The sequence below is a fragment of the Lathamus discolor genome, chromosome 4 (genome assembly GCF_037157495.1).
Source record: "Lathamus discolor isolate bLatDis1 chromosome 4, bLatDis1.hap1, whole genome shotgun sequence".
Classification (NCBI taxonomy): domain Eukaryota; kingdom Metazoa; phylum Chordata; class Aves; order Psittaciformes; family Psittacidae; genus Lathamus; species Lathamus discolor.
This window is the reverse complement of record NC_088887.1, coordinates 83,337,997-83,359,937: the sequence shown is the minus strand read 5'-3', so window position 1 is coordinate 83,359,937 and position 21,941 is coordinate 83,337,997. Positions and strand designations below refer to the sequence as shown.

At 43.1% G+C, this 21,941-nt stretch overlaps 1 protein-coding gene across 1 annotated transcript in view; it reads right to left on the bottom strand.

Moving 5' to 3' along the window:
* The window catches only part of MYCBP2 (MYC binding protein 2), a 180,510-nt gene extending 165,213 nt beyond the window's left edge, over positions 1–15,297 (bottom strand). Inside the window, exon 1 of the mRNA XM_065678093.1 lies at positions 14,602–15,297. Coding sequence (XP_065534165.1) covers positions 14,602–14,891 — 290 coding nt within the window. The 5' untranslated portion in view covers positions 14,892–15,297. The remainder of the gene's footprint in view (positions 1–14,601) is intronic.
* Positions 15,298–21,941: the final 6,644 nt, after the last annotated feature.

Genomic DNA, 21,941 nt, shown 5'->3' with positions numbered 1-21,941 from the left:
AGACAAGCTGCAGAAGAAGAAAGCTAAGACTTCTGTAGTAATACCCCCAAACTGGGGACTAATTGCCACTACATACTCACCCACTACCTCAAGACCTTAAAACAGCTTAAAATGCTCCAAGTAATAAATTACTTACATTTAGATCTCATTACCATGCAGCTCTTCCTACAAGAATGTTAGCAAAACATGTCATTTAGACTTATTTAAAAATGTGTTACTACTCTTCAGTTCCCCTCATATTCCATTTCTGTTGAGCTATACCACAGAGGTTCAACGTATGTTTCTGTAAATACATTACAAAAAGAGAGGGCGAAAGAGAATCTCTGTCCTTTATTGGGTACAGGGGAAAGAGTGTCAAAAGCTAAGGAAAAGGGTGAGGTATTCAATGCCTTCTTTGCCTCAGTCCTTAATAGTAAGACAAGCTGTTCTCTGGGTAGCCAGCCCCCTGAGATGGAAGACAGAAAGAATAAAGCCCCCATAATCTGAGGGGAAATGGTCAACTACCTGCCACACCACTTAGACACACACAGGTCCACGGGGCCGGATGGGATCCACCCAAGGATACTGAGGGAGACTGGCAGAAGTGCTCCCCAAGCCACTTTCAGCCATTTATCAGCAGTCCTGGCTAACCAGGGAGGTCCCAGATGACTGGAGGCTAGCAAATGTGATACCCATCTACAGGAAGGACTGGAAGGAATATCCAGGAAACTCCAGGCCTGTGAGTCTGACCTCAGTGCTGGGGAAGGTTATGGAGCCTTGAATGCCATCACACAACAGCCCAGCCAGCATGGGTTTATGAAAGGCAGGTCCTGCTTCACTAACCTGATCTCCTTCTGTGACAAGATGACCCACTTAGTATATGAAGGAAAGGCTGTGGATGTTATTTACCTAGACTTCAGTAAAGCCTTTCACACCATTTCCCACAGCATTCTCCCAGAGAAACTGGCTGTTCATGGCTTGGACAGGTGAACTCTTCATTAGGTTAAAAACTGGCTGGATGGCAGAGCCCAAAGGATAGTGGTGAGCGGAGCAAAATCCAATTGGTGGCTGGTCACAAGTAGCTCCCCAGGGTGCAGTATTAGGGTCAGCTCAGTATAATAACTTAATCAATGATCTGGGTAAAGGGATCAAGTGCACCCTGAATAAGTTTGCAGAAGATACCATACTGGGCAGGAGTGGCATCAAGACACTGCTTGTGGGTAGGAAGGCTCTGCAGAGGGATCTGAACAGACTGAATCAATGGGCCAAAGGCAACTGCATGAGATTCAGCAAGGTAAGCCCTCGGTCCAGCACTTGGGTCAAACAACCCCATGCAATGCTACAGGCTTGGGGAAGAGTGCTTGGAAAGCTACATGGCAGAAAAGGTCATGGAGTGCTGGTTGACAGCCACTGAACATGAGCCAGCTTGTGCCCAGGCAGCCAGTAAGGCCAAGAGCATCCTGGCCTGCATCAGAAATAGTATGGCCAGCAGGACAACGGAAGTGATCATCCCCCTGTACCCAGCACTGGTGAGGCCACACCTCAACTATTGTTGTCCTGGGTTCAGCAGTAGCAGTCATTTTTCCCCTTCTTAGTAGCTGGTGCAGTGCTGTGGTTTTAACTTTCAGTCTGGCAACAGTGCTGGTAACACCGATGTTTTTAGTTGCTGCTCAGTACCGTTTACTCTGACCAAGGATTTTCTGAGTCTTATGCTCTCCCAGGGAGGAGGGGAAGCCGGGAGGAAGCAGAGACAGGACACCCGACCCAAACTAGCCAAAGAAGTATTCCATACCACAGCACATCATGCCAACTATATAAACTGGAGGCAGTTACCCAGAAGGGCTAAATCACTGCTTGGGTTGGGCTGGCTATCAGTCAGCAGGTAGTGAGCAGTTGTACTCTCTTCCCTTGTTATTTCCCTTATCATTATCATTATTGGTGGTAGCAGCAGTGATTTGTGTTATACCGTAGGTACTAGACTGTTCTTATCTCAACCTGTGGGAGTTACATTCTTCTGATTCTCCTCTCCATCCCTCTGGGAGCAGGGGGAGAAAGAGGGGGGTGTGACAGAGCGGTTGCCTGGTTCTCGGTTGCCGGCTGGGCTTAAACCATGACAATTATGTTCAGTTCACTACAAGAAAAACATTTGAGGTGCTGAAACAGGACCAAAGAAGGTCAACAAAGCTGGTGAAGGATATGGAGAATAAGCCCTCTGAGGAGTGACTGACGGAACTGGGCTGTTTATAGTCTGGAGTAAAGGAGGCTGAGACCTCTCTGCTCCTACCTGAAAGGAGTAGAGAGGCGTTCGTCTCTTCTCCCAAGTAACAAGCTACAGGAGAAGAGGAAATAGCCTCAAGTTGTGCCAAGGGAGGTGTAGATTTGACATTAGGGAAAATTTCTTCACTGAAAGGGTTGTCAGGCATTGGAAGCTGCCCAGGGAAATGATTGAGTCCCCATCCCTGGAAGTATTTAAAGGATGCATAGATGTGGCACTTACGGTCATGGTTTAGTGGTGGACTTGGCAGTGCTAGGTTTACAGTTGGACTCAGTCTTAAAGGCCTTTTCTAACCTAAATGATCCCATGATTCTAAGTTTCCAGTAACGAGGATCACATCTTGCAACACACCTCTGCTGCAAGAATTGATTATTCATCACTGTGTATTTGTTCCCTGTGACACCTCCTGTTAGAAGACAAATAAACCTCATATAGATCCTTTCTCCTTATGCCCTGTTTTTCTAAGAATTACAGAATCATTTAGGTTAGACAGGAGCTCTTCAGGTAAGACTTTTTTCACTGTGAGGGTGACTGAGCACTGGCACAAGTTGCCCAGCAAGGTTCTGGAGTCTCCATCCTTGGTGATATTCAAAGCCATCTGGACATGGTCCTGTGCCACCAGCTCCAGGTGGCTCTCCTTGAGCAGGGGCAGTGGACTACTGGGAGTACTTTTACTTTTCATCAAGGGCTACAGATTTTTATTAACTCAGCAGTCAGAGTCACTGAAGACGAAAACAGCTCAGCTTGATAGGCAGATCTCAAAACACCACCAGAGAGCACAACAAACTTCCTTCCCAAATAATAAAATCTTGGTATTTTTGATTGTCAACAATTACAATATTAACCTTAGATGACCTCAACTATTTAAAATTACTAATAACATCTTCATTTAGTAAGCCTAAGATCTGAAGCTTGATGAACTCAGATTTTTAGTAAAGAGGGCAACAGCTCAACAGTCATTCTAACAGCCATGTGTATGCCCTCCAAACCATTACCAGCTTATGCACTATCTTCTTTGAATTACTAATTAAGTATTCTGATGTGAATTTTCATGTAGGCCAATATAAAAGGAAAGTCACGGCACTTCAGCAGTGTATCTACAAATGGAAAAAAACATCAAAATCCTGTCACCTAAATCCACAAATCGGGGTAAGGAGCACCTTAATCCAACTAAGACAGGCTTAGAGGAAAACAAAGCCAGACTAGTAGAACACTCAAAGTTTCTTTTCTGTAATTATCTGATATTTATTATTTGCTGCATTGTCACCTATAAAATTAGAGCTGTAAGAACACACGCAAAGAAAACATTCAACTCTATTTTTTCAGTGTAAAGTACTTCTGTATCTCTTACACTTAAAAGATTTTTAGGACTCCTGATTAAAAAATAAAAAAGAAAAAAAATAAAAAATAAAAATAAAAAAAGGTGACATAACCCTAGCAAATATGACAATATCCACACCTTTGGACACTTTACTGTCTGAACACAAACACCAAAACCAAAATGCATACAACGCTATCCTACACAGAATCACAGCAGCAGAGTTTTAATTTAGGGAATATGCTCTATGAAGTTTAGGGGGAAACGTACTTGTTCAGAAAGGCACATTACCAGTGGTTAATGACAGTATAAATTCCTTAGACTGATTACTGTCACAAGTAAACCAAATCAATCCTACATTTTCTTCGCTGAATCACAGAAGATGCAACCACGTAGTGCAAACTGGAAACTCACATGTACAGCTGTCAATGGTCTACCCTGTATAACAGTATATTTTAGAAATAAAATGGGAAAGAGAATTGGTTGGTTTGAAGAGAAACAGAATAGAGACGTGACTACTCTGAAAAAATGCAGGCATAATGAAGATGTATGAGCATATCCATTAGAAAGAATACCACACTGGGTAGTGGGAAAGGAAAGGCAAAACCAGGTAAGAGGTGAGTCACAAGTAACCCTACAAATAATTCATAGTGAAACTATCAAGAAAGGAGGCTGAAAGAATAAAAACAGGAGAATAAGGTATTTATTTAATAACAAGCTTATCTCAACATAATACAAATGACTGGCTGCAGATCTGTACAAAGACAGTTGTCCCAAGGGCTCAGCAACAGAAAAGATGAGTAATGTTTATCAACTGCAACAAGGAGAACACTGAAGAAGTGAAAAGCTCAGGGTTTGACCTTATTAGGATCAAAACTCTTAGCTAGACATTTTTGAAGACTGACAAGAGATCATGACCAAAATAATCTAACTACTATAGCACCTGTGAATTTAAACTACAAACAATATACTTTTTTGAATTTAACTTGCATTCTCTTCTTGGCTTTGGCTAGGATAAAGTTAATTTTCTTCAAAGTAGTCTGTATGGTGCTTGTATGTTTTGCATTTGTGATGGAAAGAAGTGCTGATAATATGCCTATGTTTTAGCTGTTGCTGAACAGCACTTGCATACAGTCAAGAACTTTTCTGCTCCTCATTCCATCAATCAGTGAGTAGGTTGGGGGTGCACAAGAAGTTGGAAGAGGGAACAGACAGGACAGCTAACCCCATGGATATCTCGTACTATGTGATATTATGCTCAGCAATAAAAGCTGTAGGGAAGGAGGAGAAAGGGGACAACATTCAGAGTTCTGGGGCTTACAAGTACCTACTATGCACAATGGAGCCCTGCTTTCCTGGAGATGGCTAAACATCAGCCAGCCAATGGGAAGCGGTGAATGAATTCCTTATTTTGCTTTGCTTGTGCACATAGCTTTTGCTTAACCTATTAAACCACCTTTATCTCAACCCACGAGTTTTCGCATGTTCATCCCTCCAACTGTCTCTCCATGCCACTGCGGGGGGGTGAGTGACTGAGCAGCTGTGTGGTGCTGAGCTGACTACTAGGGTTAAACTACAACACCCTGTCACAGAACTGATAAAGTACTTTCCAAGAGTTCAAAAACCTGAGTTCGAAAACCATTACCTCAGACAATCATGCATGGGAAGGTGAGTTAAGGAAAGCTAAAGGAAGAAACTGAAAATAAGGAATAGTACCAATCTAACTACAGGACTCCAGTTTTACATGGGGACAAAGCAGCTGAATTTTTGTTTCTTTTCTAAGGTGTACGCATCCTCAGAATATTCTCAGGCCAAAGCAGTTGTAGATATACTAGATGCAAAGAAAGAAGTTTCACTCAGCTATAATAATAAAAACTAATTAAGCCCATCAACACATTCATCAGTCTGAAGGGATGCAGTGAGCTATAACATGCTATTTACTATAAAGTATTTTGTAAAAAAAAAAAAAAAAAAACAAAAAAACAAAAAACCCCCAAACAGAAAAAAAAAAACAAAAAAATATCAACATATGCAAGATTAAATCTACATGTACAGAAATCCTATACCTTCATTTAGCCACTTACAGCACACAGAGCCATTCACCTGTGCCAGTTTCCAGTATTCATCCCTCGGAGGGGCACAACAGTAAGAATTAGCTGAGAAAGACCACGGGGAAAGACCAGCTGTGAAAGAGCCTACTTACAATATAAAAAGTTTAGTTAGTTGGCTACTATTCCAATCAGCACCTCAGTGTGAAGCAGTGTTTATGGCAAGCAAGGTGAGAAAGCAAGAAGACGAAAATAAAACCATGTGCCTAAGAGATACTGCAAAGGGCTAGTTTCCAAAGTAAATGAAGGGCATGGAAAACAGTTCGGACAAAGTACTTTAGTACCAAACACTGTACTGTTGTCATATGTGTTTTATAAAATATATGCCATATATCTTTAAATTATGGGTTTGGTGAAATGGACGTAGTCATACATCAGAGAAGAATTTACCCAAGAACTATCTTCAGAATATTTTGGCCAGGAGGAAGATCATAATATAGGAGGAAAAACAAAATCAACACTCCACAACTGATGGTTAACATGGCAGAAACACAAATTCAGCATCATGGTTTTAAGAAGCACATTTACTGCATATAACACAGCTAGCACTGAGGAATGGTAACTTTTTTAATTGGTCCAGCCCCCATCTAACTGATTATATTTGCTACCTAAAAGACCATCAGCATGCCAGAGCAGATAGCATAATTGAAACTGAAACTTTAACTGGTATTTCCTCTTTCTTTAAAAAAGACAAAAAGCACACCCAAAAAACCCCACCACAAACCTACAACATAAAAGAGAAAAAAACAAGTAGAACATGCATGCTGTTTCTACATCAGTAGGTGTAAGAACCTCAGGGACACACAGATTAGAAAGCCTGAAGATGGTTGAGAACAGAAAATCAGACTTTATCTGAAAAGTGGCAACAGAGCCCATGCACCTTTAAAAAAATGGAAGCAAAGTCTAATTTCAGTTAAGCAAAAATAACTGATTATTTCTTGAATTGCCAGCTGTAGCCATTTTGAAATAAATTACAACAAACAAATCAGTCACTGCTTAAAATATTAAGCAGAATTAACCACCATCGTTGCAAATCTAACATGCTGATTCCTCTCCAGTCACACTTAGCAGTTATATTGACTTATGTTTTCATATTAAAATTCTACATTCTTGTGAACTTCAGCAGAACATTCAGGCAATGTTTACTCGTTCCAAATGGAAGAGTATTCATCATCCACATAAAAAACACCCATAAAACTCATGCAATGACCTCATATGAATCATAGAATCGTAGAATAGTTAGGCTTGGAAAGGACTTTAAGATCGTCTAGTTCCAACGCCCATGCCACGGGCAGGAACACCTCACATTAAACCATGTCATCCAGAGCACCGTCCAACCTGGCCTTGAACACCACCAGGGATGGAGCATTCACAGCTTCTTTTGGCAACCCATTCCAGTGCCTCACCACCCTCACAGTAAGAAAATTCTTCCTTATATCCAATCTAAACTTCCCCTGTTTAAGTTTGAACCCATTACCCCTTGTCCTATCACTACAGTCCCCAATTAAGAGTCCCTCCCCAGCATCCTTATAGGGCCCCCTTCAGATACCGGAAGGCTGCTATGAGGTCTCCATGCAGCCTTCTCTTCTCTAGGCTGAACAGCCCCAACTTTCTCAACCTATCCTCACATGGGAGGGGCCCCAGTCCCCTGATCACCCTCGTGGCCCTCCTCTGGGCTTGTTCCAACAGTACCATGTCCTTTTTATGTTGAGGACACCAGAACTGCACACAATACTCCAAGTGAGATCTCACAAAAGCAGAGTAGAGGGTCAGGATACAGTTGGCTTTCTGGGCTGAGAGCACACACTGCTGGCTCATGCTCATTTTCTCATCAACCAACACCCCCAAGTCCTTCTCCACAGGGCTGCTCTGAATCTCCTCTCTAAATACGGAAGTATTTACTGAGAGTATAACGCTAAGACCTGAGCCAGGTATGTTGCCACTGTTAGACCTTTGCCATTGTATAGATACCAAGACTTACAATCATACCCCCACAAATATTTTCATCGCAAACCCCAATATTAAATTCAGAAAGGATAAATTATTTTAAAAGTTTAAAACACATTAAGTATGGTAGATCCACAAAAGTAGCAACATTATCAAGAGATCACCAAATATCAAGAATTAACCTAGCAATAAAGGGGAATTACATACAGCTTGAAAAGTGTATACAAGAATGCCAAAACCCCAGAGCGGGTAATGAGAACTGGAAAAGAGGCAATAATCTGCTGTCATTAGTATTTACTTTAATAAAAAGATGCTTCCCAAAACAATTACTATACGAACATTAAAAAGGTTTAACTCATAATGACCAAAATATTACAGCTGAATAATTAGGTATGCAATAAAAATGATTCAGTAACAAATTGGTTATGTGGAGAACATGTCAATCTACTCCATAGGTGAACATTCAGAATTTTCACCCATGGAGAAGATATTTAACAGTACAAACACTGTAGCTGCTGCTACTTGTTGACACACTCTCACACAAGCACACTCCCATGGCTAAAAAATTTAGTAGTAGTAACAGGTTTTTGTAAGTTTGGCCTATAATTGAACTTTTAACTGAAGAGCAAAAGGTTCCATATAGTATTATTTCATAATCCAAAACAAATAACAAGAAAAAAAAAATCATCACACAATGTGATTCTGTCACATGCAGTAATTCTTTTCCAAACTACATACCTTCCTTCTAAGTGAAGAAGCAGAAGGATGCATGACTACAAAAGAGAAAGGTGTCTTTTAGCACCAGTTGGCTTCAAAGGCTGCCTCAGCCTCTACTTTTGTGAAAAGAAAATGTGCTTTTATCAGCTCCCAAAATGAATATTCTTACAGATTTCAGGGTGGTTTGGGTTTTTTTTTATTTTTCAAATAGTTTATATAAATCATATTACCTTTACACATGCACAAATAAACATTTTAAGACTCTCAACATATTATTACCTTCTTTTCAGCTTTTGCACAAATATAAACCATGTTAGACTAAGTGACCACAACAGATTTTTAGAACTACTACCATGCGAAACTGTCTTCCTTATTAGAGTATGAGGTAAAGATGGTAAGTACAAATAGCTAATCCCTAAAAAACAAAAGCATAATACAGTATTAAAACACTACTATATTCACAGAATCCCAGAATGGTTGGGGTTGTAAAGGACCTTAAGATTATCTAGTTCCAATGCCATGGGCAGGAACACCTTCCACTAGACCAAGTTGCCCAAAGCCCCATCCAACTTGGCCTATTAGCTGCTCACAGCTAAAAAGCCTACAGCAGACAGCAACTCCTACCAGCTTTTCTAATGCACAGGTTAACATAGAGACCCAACAGCACATTGTTTTTCCAACAAAATGAAATGAAATTTTAAGTTTACATAAAGGCAAACTTTTGTTTCAGTACAATGGCATTTACAAAACATGAACTGAAAAACAGATGAGACTAGAACAATAGACTTCACTAGAATATTACAGGTGGAATGGAACTACGAAGCAAACATTTTACAGGAATAAGCAGGGAAATGTATCTAATGCATTTGTCAGACTTTATTTATACAATCTTATTTTCAATCAAATGAATGCTTCCAAACTTTCTGCAATTACAATTTTATTTTAAAAAAGCATCAAATCTCAACCAGAAAACAGCTTACAGCTTTTGTAAAGGCTTTAGATCTGAAGAAATTAAGGTTTTCCAGTGTGCCTACAATCAAAATAACAAATTTGACATATCTAAATCTATTAAACTCGGCTTCTACAAATTCTGTAATAACATGGCAGTACAAGGCTAAAGTGTTTCAGTAGCATTTCTCCAATAAATTTTAAAAAATATACACTTAAAACTTCACAGGGCCTAATAAGTGTTGCATTACTAAGCAAAAGAAGGGGCATAAGAGAAGACTTTGTGTCAACTTTGAAAAGCCTAAAGACTAACACCTAATGATCTATTTTCTCCAGAGGATGCATAATTTACTATGAGTGTGGATGAGCTGGCCTACTTCCAAAAATTTCTTTTATCATCCAGTAGAAAGAGTCAGTTTAAAATGAAAGAAAGTTGGCTGCCTCTTCTTCAGCCAAAATGGCTGGAAAAAAAACACCCATCTGATTTCTGTTAATAGCAGAAATCTTAAGATTCCAGTCATCACTGAAATGTTCCTTGATCTCAACAAGGGATAGCGTACCAACAGATTGACTCCACACTTCCAGGGATGCAGCATCCACAGCTTCTTTGGGCACTCCGTTCCAGTGTTTCACTGCCCTCGTAGTGACTTTTTTTCCCTAATGTCTAAACCTTAATATTTTTCCCTATGTCTAATCTAAATCTCCCCTCTGCAACCTTAATATTATTCAGTGAATACTGCTACATCTCTGATACCTAATGTTACTACAGAAACCCAGACACGGTCTTCAAATTTTTATTTCTATCTATATTTGTCTCCTGGGGTTAGCAGAGGCAGTCCATTTTTCTCCTTCTTAGTAGCTGGTGCAGCTCTGTGTTTTGACTTTCAGCCTGGGAACACAGCTGATAACACCGATGTTTTGAGCTGTTGCTCAGTAATGTTTACTCTGACCAAGGACTTTGTGAGTCTCGTGCTCTGCCAGGGACAAGGGGAGGCCAGGAGGAAGCAGAGACAGGACACCTGACCCAAGCTAGCCAAAGAGGTATTCCAGACCACAGCACATCATGCCCGGAGAGGTAACTGGGAGTTACCTGGAAGGGCAAGGGCTCTCTTCTGGGGGTCGGGGTCCTTTCAGCGGGTGGTATCATATTCTCTTCCCTTGTTATTTTCTCTTATCGTTATTATTATTATTGGTGGTAGCAGCAGTGGTTCGTGTTATACCTTAGTTACAGGACTGTTCTTAGCTCAACCCGTGGGACTTACTTTCCCTCGATTCTCCTCCCCATCCCTCTGGGAGCGGGGGGGAGGTGGGTGGAGGGAAGGAAAGAACAAGGGAGGAAGGGAGGGAGGGAGTGAATGAGCTGCGTGGCTGGGTTTAAACCACGACAATTTGACAAAAAGTCTCATAGAACACACTGAGCCTAACTGATACTTCTGGTAGTACGTATGTAGGTAAAGGAAGAGTAGAGGAACTGAGAGCTCAGGGAAAACCCGAAGATCCACAATTAGTAACAGCAGCAATTCAGCTAGATAGCAATGTTTGTTAGGATTAAGTTATACAACAGAAAAACTGTGTATCTGAAAACAACAGAATGTGAAAATTGGATAAGTAAGTACCTTACTGTGAATACCTTATTTAGCAAACACAAAGCTTCAGGACTGAAAGTAGTTAACAACTTACATTACTTCAGTACCAGAGCAGACTTCCCATTTCATCCACTCAGAATCCAGCATATGAGACCACACTCCAACAACATGAAGTTTTCACTTGCCCCCTGAAGCTCTTATTTCCTACTAATGTTTTACAGATTTTTATAGCTACATTAACCATTATACCACTACTAGTCATTTTCATATTTTTCATTAGACACAGAGACTATGAATTAGGCACACTCACAGTTGACTTATCTTCCAAACCAATCTTGACAAGTAAATTTCCCACTGCTAGTAGTACCATAACAGATTTTTAATATTGTTATCTGAGTAAAGACAGTTGTGCGTTAAATTGCAGAATTAGGCAATTTTATGAAAAGAAACAGAAAAAGTGTTAGGCTGGCATTAGTGCTAAATCCAGCAGTTTCTGCTCCCACCACTGTACATAGATCTTAGTGGAACCCTTCACCACATACTGTCACAAGCACAACCACAAGGTGAGCCAGATCAGGGAATTAGTCTGGATTACAACCAACCATTTTTGCCAAGTTAATTTTAACTCAGACCAAGTCTCTAATCTGTTACTGCAAGAAACTATATAAATAATAATGTCAACGCGGCAGGAGGAACAAGCACACTAACTGAACGTCCCCTTTGGAGACTGAAGTGTTCACAACACTGCAGCCAGTACCACATGAGGAAATGCAAAGCACTGCTACTTCTGTTTCAAAGCCAATTACTGCATCCTACTCAACATACAGTATTCATCACATTCAGATGACAGCCAGCACAAACACCTTGCAAATGTGATCGTAATCTCACTTGCGACTTTCAGACAATCTCCACAATGTTTCATTTTCTTGGCTACACACAAGCATTTTCAAATTGCACTCTAGTTCTTCATAAACATTAAAGGCAGGTTTGGAATAAAATCACTCACTGAGGCAAGCATTGATGACACCATGTGAAGTACAGAACACAATTCTGCAGACTTGAATCAATGATTCTTTTGAAATTGACATATAGCAAGTAGGTTGCACTATCATTCTTCAAATTAGTCTTCTTGGAGCACAGGAAAAAGTGTATTAATGTTCATAAGCAAATCAGTTTAGTTTTTTAAGTAACTTCAAGATATTTCTGTAGTCACAAACACTTAATGACGGATTAGGAGGCTCCAGATTTCCCACATTTTCTCTTATAAACTATATTATCTTAGCCTCCAATTAATTTATCTGGCACTGTTATCTACTGTAGCAATTAAACATAGTCTCAAATCACTTTAAAACATCTCTTTAGAAAATGTTTAGGATTTTTACCATGTTTGTCAAAAAGCATTTTTGACCATTTCTGTTCAAGAAAACCAGGTGGCTGAAGTTCCCAAACCTTCAACTGCAATATTTTGACGCTAATATGGAGAAAGGGTGGTGATCATGAGTAGTACCTTGGCTGCAATCAGTCTGATACATGAGATGTTGGGGGTGAGTACCACAAGATAGCTGGCAACCAGACTATTATTAAACATCCTCCCTTTTAAAGTCCCACAAATACACATTGGTTGTATTCACTAGTATTAACTAGCTGTCATTTACTTGCCAATAGCTTAATATTACCTGTTTTCTCCACATGTAGAGTCTGGCTTCTTTTAATGGTTCCAAGATGACTAAATCTAGCCCTCAAAAATAAAGACATACAGTAACTGCAAATGTTACTGTTTCTTTTAACAGGCATTCTCCTAAGAATCTGCTAATAAAAAAACAGAACACAAAAGAATGCAATTTATGGTACCTTGGAGTTAAAAGTAATTATTATAAGAATGCCAATTAAAAGAAACATTAACATTTACACTCACCTAAAGCTAGTGTTTTCTACAACTGTAAATACAAGAGATACCAGCTTAATTATCTTGAAACTGAAAAACATGGAGGGCAGAACAAAGTCATGACTACAGCATTAATACAGACACGTTAAGGCAAAATTCAGATAAATATCTGAATACCATGGAGCAATCGCATAGCTGATCTCCTTGCATTTAGTAGCTCCCTTACAACTAGCTCTTGCAGACCCAGGACTAAATGATACAAAGGTCAAAAGCAGGAAGAAAAGATTTAAAGGAAAAAGCATGAGCACTGAACTAAGGAATATATGCAGTAAGAAAATGCTCACAGGTCTACACAGGGAAAAAACTATAGTTTCCCTCTCATACACCCTGTACTCAGTAATTGCAAAGATGTCAAATGCCAGTGTCAACAGTCCACGTTTGCAGCGTTTGCCATAAGCAAATTGGGAAAGTTATGTTATTCTTTCAGCTTCTTATGTTAACACCACTCCCAGGCACAGACTTTTGGGGCGGAAGGAGAGGAGATAAGCCCGGCTGTTCCAGTCAGACTGAAAAAAAACCTAAACCGAAGACGCCAAGCACCTAGTGCTTTACAACCATTTACAAAGTTAAAACAACGCTGACTCAAAGCCCTATCGCGATCTGGCCACTCACATCACAGCTCAAGGCCGGCAGAGGCCGAGAACACAGGAAGGTGCCGGTTTCTTGTCACCCGCATTCTCACCACCACCTCTGGAGGGAAACAATGGCGAGCGCCCCGGCACCTAAGGGGAGCCGGCCCCTCGCCCCCCTCATGCAGACCGGCCCCGGCCGGGCACACCCCGCCCTCGCCTCCGCCGCTCGGTCTCCAGACCGGGGCTGGGGCTGCGGGTAACTACAACGCTCGCCACCTCTCACCGCTTGAGCCCACAGCCGCCTCCCCAGTCCTGCGCTGAGGAGAGGTAGGCGAGGGCAGCCCGGCCAAAGAGCGGCAGGCGCAACAGGCACCCTGCTGCGGCCTGGGGACGGAGCCCGAGAGCCAGCTGGCAGGACCGGCGGGACAGGGAGTCCCGAGAGGCACCATCCGCCGGAGGGACCCGGGCACACCCCACACACCACCACCCGAGAGCGCTGCCCAGGGCGCAGCCTCCCCACTGTCACCAAGGCCGCGTCCAAGGTGGCGGAGAAAGAGATTACCGAAACCGGCGGAAAAATAAAGGAGGTCAGGCAAAGGCTGCTCCGACATATGGCAAGCGCTAAGGTCCCTCTCTTGGGCGGCCCAGCCAGCGGGTGCCCTCGTCAGAAAACAGGGGGTTCAACCCGTTTCAGTGGCACCACAGGCCGCAGCCAGAGCGAGGTCTCAACATGGACACCACGAGTGAGGAAACGCTCCATCCCCCGCGGCGGCCAAGGGAGAACGGGTGGAGCGGGGCTTTACAGCGCTCCCCCCGCCACAAGGGCGCGGTGGAGCCCCCGGTCTCCGCGCTGGGGGAGGGGAGCAGACGCAGGTAACCACCACACACCCTCCCGGCCCCCAGGCAAGGAGGCTGTCAGCGCCATCTGTACGGTAACGCCGGCCAAGCTAGCGTCCTGGCCCGGTGGCACCTGGGCAGCTACCGCATTACATCACCGCCCCCTTCGTCTCCCGGGGCCCGGCGACGGCCACATGGCAGAGGCAGCGGGGGCAGCCGCGGGAGGAGGGAGAACTGGAGGGCGGCTGCCGGGAGAACGGTGCACTCACGGGACCGGGAGAAGGGCCGCTCCCAGCCGGCGATGGGAGGGGTGGTGGCGGCTGCCGAGGGCTGCCCGTCTCGCCCAGGAGGGAGCTCGGCGCGCGTTACCTGCCCGGGTGGCTCCCCAGCTCCCGATCGCTCAGAGCCGCCGTGTAAATCTTCCGGTATCTGTCGGCCAGGGCCTTCCCGGAGAGCAGCAGCTGGTAGCGGCTCCGGCAGCCCAGCGACGGCGCCGCCAGGGCGCCAGGCAGGGCTCCCAGCCCGCCGGCTGAGCCCTCTTCGGGCCCCATGGACCCCGCCGGGCCGGAGGCGCTGGAAAGGAAGAAGAAGCCGCCCTCGGCCCCGGTGCAGGCGGCGGCGGCGGCTCCCGCAGAGGCGGCGGCGGCTGCAGCGCTCATCCCCCTCCCCGCCCGCCCCCTGCTGGCTGCGCTGCCTCCCGGCGCGGCGCGGACACAGGCGGCTCCCGCCGCCTTCACCGCCGGGGCCCAGCCATGGGGAGGCCGCAACAGCCACCGCCGCCGCCCTCGGCGGTGCACATCCACCCGGGCGGGGGCCGGGGGGTGCGGGAACACCCCTCTTCTCCCCTCGAGCGGCGGCTCGGAGCTCCGGCTGTCCGCCCGCTCGCTTTCCACTCCGGGCGCCGCGCCGAGCTCTGGGCAAGACCGTACGCCTCCGGGAAGGGGGCTGGGGGAAGCAGCCGTTCGCTCTCCCCTTCCCGCTACGGGGATGCGGGGAGTTGAGGGAGGAGGCCACCGGCTGCCGCGTCCCCCCACCGTTTCGCCTCAGCAGCGCCGCCGCCCTCCCGCCGCACGGCCGCGCCGGCCCCGCCTTCCGCCCGCCTCCCCGCCGCGGCCAGCCCGGCCCCAGGCCGCATGCGCCGCCCGCGCCCGGCCTCTGCGCGGCTCCCGGGAAATCCGGGATTGAGGGGGAGCTCGCACGTGCGGCGAGGGGTGGCGGGCGGGGCCGTGTCTGGGTGCCGGTGGAGGTCCCCGAAGTCGTGCTCGTAGTGGGGGGACCGGGCGCGTCATGCTCGGCACGGAGCTTGTCCTTCACCCTAATGGCACTGCCTGCCCGTCTGGTTTTATTTAAGTGTCCTGCTTAAAAGCAGAAGCTCCCGGTTTTAGCGGGGACAGCTGTTAACATTCTCGTCATGTCGCCATAAGGCCCCACGTCTGAGCATCAGCGTACGGTTTGGGCGCAAGAAGCCTGGTGTGACCAACTGCAGAAGCTATGTCCCTGTGCATTAATGCCGCCCCCCCTTCCCCCCCGCCAATGCCTGGTGCATATGCTTTGTAGTGCTTAGCTAGGCAGGGTCTTCTTCAGGAGCAATGGCCTCTTAATGCAGAGTTCACTAAATCCAGTTGTTACAGGGGGCCAGGATTTCCTTAAGTTGTCTTCTACTCTGCCCTCATGAGACCCCTCTTGGAGTGTGCCCAACATAACAACATGAGACTGTTAGGGTAAGTCTAGATGATGTCCATGGGGGTGATAAGGGAGCTGGAGCACCTCCCATACAAAGACTGGCTCAGAAAATTTGGGCTGAGCAGCCTGGAGAAGAGAAGGCTGCATGGAGACCTCATAGCAGCCTTCCAGTGTTCAAAGTGGGCCTACAAGGATGCTGGAGAGGGTCTCTTCATCAGGGACTGTAGCGATAGGGCAAGGAGTAGGACCTTCAAACTTAAATGGGAGATTTTGGATGACTATGTAGAAGAAGTTCTTTACTGTGAGGGGTGTGAGGCACTGGAACAGGGTGCCCAGGTAAGCTGTGAATGCTCTGTCCCTGGCACTGTTTAAGTCTGGGTTGGACAGGGCTTTGGGCAACATGTTCTAGTGTCAGGTGTCCCTGCCCATGGCAGGGGGGCTGGAACTAGATGATCTTAAGGTCCTTTCTAACCATTCTGTGATCACTAGCTCCAGGATACCTCACCTGCTTTTCAGAGGATAATGGAGGCCTGACAGCAGGCACCCTAGCAGTAGATCTTACATCCTTTCACCAAGGATACTTTCTTATATTCACATTTCTTATATTGATTTTGTTTTTATCCATTGGAATTGTAGCACTTCAGTTTTACCACACTTTCTGCTGCTTTACACAGCTAAAAATTTTAGGTTGTACACAGGCCAGAATACACGTTATGGGGCAGGGGGAGAGAAGTCTCCATGCCAAGTGTGGCTTGGATGGCACTGTGCTGAAAACTGTCATCCAAAGAAAGTATGTTCTGTCATATTTTCTTCTTTTTATTCTCCCCTCCGAAAGAGGACCTGAATAAAGTCTGGAATTCTGCTGATTCTGAATACAGATAAATACGTTTGCAAACACTTTCCTCCTGCATAACAGCAAATATAAAAGAAGTATGCAGGTGTCCTCTTTCTTAAGCTTGTGTATTGCCCACTGATGCCTAAGCATTCAAGCCAAGTTTCAAGCACTTTTTTACAGAGAACTGGGGATGCCAAGACTGGTAAATTCATACAGGTTTTCTGAAAGGTAGCTGTCCAGGTAGCAGAAAGACAGATTTGTACCATCACTGAAGAAAAAGCTACTTTCTAAATGCATTTAGTGGAACCAGAGACCATCCAAGAAGGATTTAAAATGCTACTTCAAAAGCTTTCAATTACAATTCTTTTACTGTAGTTGGAGAAAAAGGAAATAATAATCTGGCAGTGATAAAAGGAGACACAAGAATTATGTTCATCACCACCAGATTGCATTACCTCTGAGAATCGGAGGAACAAGTCTGCCTAGCTCCTCTTTTAGGGATTACCTATAATCATTCCTACAGGCAAGAACTGGAGGAAGAGAGGAGGAAGAAAGGAGAATAAAAAAGAAAAACCTTTTAGCTTATTTCCATGTTTTAAGCTGTGCTCCTTTAGATCCAAACCTTTACCAAACATACTCTGCTTGACAGATACACAATCTTCTGGTGTAACATTGTCCATCATATCTCAAAATCATTCTTCTGCACTAATGCTGTCCTAGCCATCTTAATGCATGTGCCATAAAAGCCAAGTGCTGGCAAACTTTTGTGAAAGTGATGCAATTTATTGCAGTTCTTGCCTATTGCTCCAAACTGTGGTATTTGTCTGGGCTTGTGTTGTAGACCCACATGCAGTATAGTGAGCATTACTCTTTGCAAGTTGCAAGTGCTACGCTACATCTCTTTTTTTATTTCAAGTCCTTTTTGCTTTTAGGGTGATCTTGCTGAGTTTCCACAGTGCAAAGTCCACCTTCCATAAGCTTCAGCCTGCGATGAGCAATAGTGTTTGACAATGCAACTAGGATTTGCCAAGCAATAATAACTCTGGACGTTCTTTATAGTCTACCTCAAGGTCTCTTGACTCAAAATACAAAGTAGTCTCTAACTTGTGAGGACCTTTTTTTTTTGTTTGTTTGTTTGTTTGTGGTGTTGGGGTTTTTTTGTTGGGTTTTTTGGTTGCTTTTTTTTAATATGGCTGCAGTACTCATAATTCATATTCTTTCTCTGGACTGATTCTGAGCAATAATAGCAGCACTGTGCCACATTAGAATGCTACATTTCATCTGGACCAGCCTTATGCTAAGTCTGATCTTGACTGTACTCTTGTAGTTAGCATTAAATTATTACAGGTTCAATATTTTGTTCAATTTTTGTTGTTGTTTGCATTTTTGTGTTTTCTTCTTTGGTTTGTTGTGTATTGTTGGGCTTTTTTTTAAATGATGGCATAGTTTGAAGGCTCTGTTTGCACCAGATTAGCCTTTTACTTCATGTAGCTGCAGAGGATCTAGCAGTACATGTTTGAAAGAGGGATTTATTATACCATCAAAACAGACCCAGTCAACTGAAAACCACTGCTAAGAGCTTTGCAACCAGAACATGTCTTATTTCTGACAATACTCAACTTTTTTCCTGCTTGCTAACATCTGCTTGCTGTTACAGAATGAAGCACTTCATCAGTCAGCCTCTCCCTTTTACTGTAAGGTGGGGTTTTCAGCAGTTGCATTCATTCACTTGGCACCTTTATGAATAAGTTTTAGCAGAACAAATTGTTCAGGTGTCATCCAGAATCAGAGTCTGGCAGTCTGTCTTGTTCACTATCACTGCTCACATGGATCAGTGTTGTACCAACGTGAGTTTCAACAAAGCAGAACAAGAAGGTAATTTGAAAGCTCCTCTATCCTGTGTGACGGATCATAAAGGAGAAAATTCCACAGTTTCATAACCTAACCCTTACTTTCAAAAGATGATACAAACCAATACAGTAATTTCTTCACAAGCAAGTGGGGAGTTTGGAATAAGATAACTTCAAAGTATGTAAGCTAGACAGTTTACTTATCAAATTGCAGCCAGGGAGTTATGAATTACAGAATTCAGTACTTGTGCAATAGAACTTGCAATTTACTATGGTCAGGTGATATTAGAGTTCTTTGTTCACCTGAAGCAACTAGCTCTTAGCATCACATTTTCTCCATAAGTAGGATTTAAGGCAGTAGAAAGGGGGGGATGGGGAGAAAGTAGTCTCCTGGTCACTAAGCTTTTGTCACCATCAAGATGTATTGTGAGGCTGTTAATTTGATTAGTTAAAAAAAAAAATCTTCATCACATGTTTACAACAAAGCTAAAGTTTCTTTTTGTGTTCTTACTTCATAACATCCATTTATCTTCATTTTAAGTTGTCAGCATTTATTTTGAGACTTCATTATTATGGAGGGAGCCAAACCCACAAAACTTTACAACAGAATTCTTTTCCTGTGCTTTTTTTTTTTTTTAATTATTATTATGAGGTTTTCTTTAATGATAAAAAGCAAAGGATGACCACCGTACTGCCTCCATATTAGAGACAAGGCCTTCTCCATTCCTGCAAGGGAGATGCTTGTTCCTCCCTATTGTTTTCCAGCTCAAATAGCGATACCAATACGCTTGCTCATGTTTAGTTTCTATATACAGCATAAATGAAGGAAAACAAAGGTCATATATTTTAAAAATAAAAATAAAAAAAATAAAATTCAATTCTCCAAATTTGTTTGCTTTTTCATGGCTCTTTTGCAAGTCAAGTTTTCCAAATCTTAATTGTAGATACATGCAGAAGGAAAACAAACAAAACCTTTATTTATTTATTATGCCAGCCATCCCAAATCCCAGAGTTTGCTATCCAAAAGGTCCCTCTGTGCACCCCCTCAGTCACTTTTGCCTTCATACTTTGTATTGTGTCTAACATGTAGACTTTAATTCTACTTTAGCCAAACTCCTTTAAATGCTTTCTTTAAAACTCAGTACACATACCAAAAAATAATAATAATTAAAAAAAAAATAATTAAAAAGTAAAAGCTTACAGTTCCAGCACCAGAACTCTATTGGAAACTAAATTAGCTTGGCATACATAAAGAACCCTCACAGCACAAATGTGTTAATTTGCAAGCAGTAATCTTGTATATCCCAATAAGAAAAACGGGATGAGATTATTTCCGTTTCTACTGTGCTTTCACACAAGACTGCAATCACATTATTGAGACTTCTCAAACAGATGAAACAGGTCAATTTTAAATTCAAATTCCAGACTCAGAGCAGGATGCTGGGGATTACATTTAGGACAATTGTGTTGTCAGTGAAAGCTTTGGAAGCCTAGCTAGGAAACTGAAGGGATGGTGCTGTGATCACAGAAGAAAGCAGTCTGGGGTGCTTAAAAACCCACACAGTTATTCATGGACATATTTTTAGTAACTGCAAGATATTTAAAACCATTTTATTGTGCAACTGTAAATTAAATTAAGCCCTTTCAGGCTATGTGTTGAGTTTAAAATGCAGAGTCCTAGGGTTCTGTTAAATTAATAGCTCACTGAACTTCTCGGCTACAAGTCCAATCACACGGAGACTTTCTAGACGTGAATCATCACATTGAATTTACAGAACTCTGAGGCTTATGCACGTACCAGTTGCTGCCCTGGTCACATTATTGTCTGCAAGATTCTTTCTTTGTATTTATTTCTTCCCCTGAAGACTTATAATTACTAAGTAATACTACACTAGCTGCTTGACAGATGATTTTCTTACTGATATGTATCAGTAGGGCAGCCAAAAGGAACTTCCCATTTCAACCAAACCCTAGAACAAGCACTGTTCCTGATATTTCTAGGAGAATACAGTAAACATTTAAACCAAGAGGCAAGCATACAATCCAAAATTTGTTACTGTACTTAGATTATAACATTTTGCAAAGCATCTGGACAAAGCCTACTTGGTAATTATTTGTGTGGCATTCTCTAGTGTATGGATTTTGCCAGTTCTGCCCTGAGGTACTGCAGTTTAGTAACACACTTCACATTGCGGATTGGTTCTTTGTTCTGGAGGCTTTTGACTGACCTGATAAGATAGGGAATAGATCTTAACCCAGCTGGCTTCCTCAATCCCTGTTCTCCTGTCTGCTCCCATTCCTCTAACTCACAGTTAGGAGTCCACTTAATTTTCTTCTTTGCTCCCCAAAAGTTCTTGCGTTACAAATGGTTCTGCTCACGTGTATTTAGAAGCATCAGATGCTGTGCCTACAAGAGTATTGAAGGCAACAGTTCTGAAGCATTTCCCTTAGAACACCACCCGCTGTAGATTAGTCCGAGTCCTATTACTGTTGTATGTTTTACCTTCTCTTCTTCTATTTGTTTTTGGTTTGTTTGGGTTTTTGTTTTTTTTTTTTTTTGGGGGGGGGGTTGTTGTGTTTTTCGTTTGGTTGGTCTTTTGTGTGTGATGTTGGTTTTTGTGGGGTTTTTTGTTTTTTTGTTGGTTTTTTTTTTTAAGCTTTATCATGATATATATATAGAGGCATCACTTCTGGAGACTCTGAAATCTCAGATTTTTCAGTTTAGCATAGTTTGACGTCTACGTGTTCAGGTTCTATGAACTGTTTATAACAAGAGGCATCTGCTGTGGACAGGTTATCAGGATCTTTTCCTTTAGATGGAAAATTATGGGAAAAAGAGCCCTGTAGGTACTCTTACAGCCACTGTGGTACATGATCTCTCAAAGGATGTCAAGAAAGCCGTTGCAAGATGCACATTTCAAAGCTGGTAGTCTGAGTGCATGACAACATGCTACTTTCTTGCATCTTTGTTTTCCTGAGTCAGAGTTTTATTCTATTTCTTTGTCTCTGGTATGGAGCACAACTCCATCATTCCTTATTCATCCTCTTTGCTATCCTTTTTACGAAGCCAACAGGGCACAGATCCTCCCTGATAAGACTGCTGTCACATTTAATAACACATTAACTTTGAAGCTCATGGTGGGAAAGCTTCTTCTCTTTCTTTACTGCCAGCTTAGATCCACTGAAGAAAGATTCCTCCCTATTTGGAAGGAAGTCTTAGGTAATACAACTAGAGAGGGCAGGAGATTAAAAATAAAAAAATAATAATAACTAAAAAAAAGCAGTAAAACCCAAACATACCTCCCTCCCCCCCCCCCCAAAAAAAAACCCAAAACAACAAA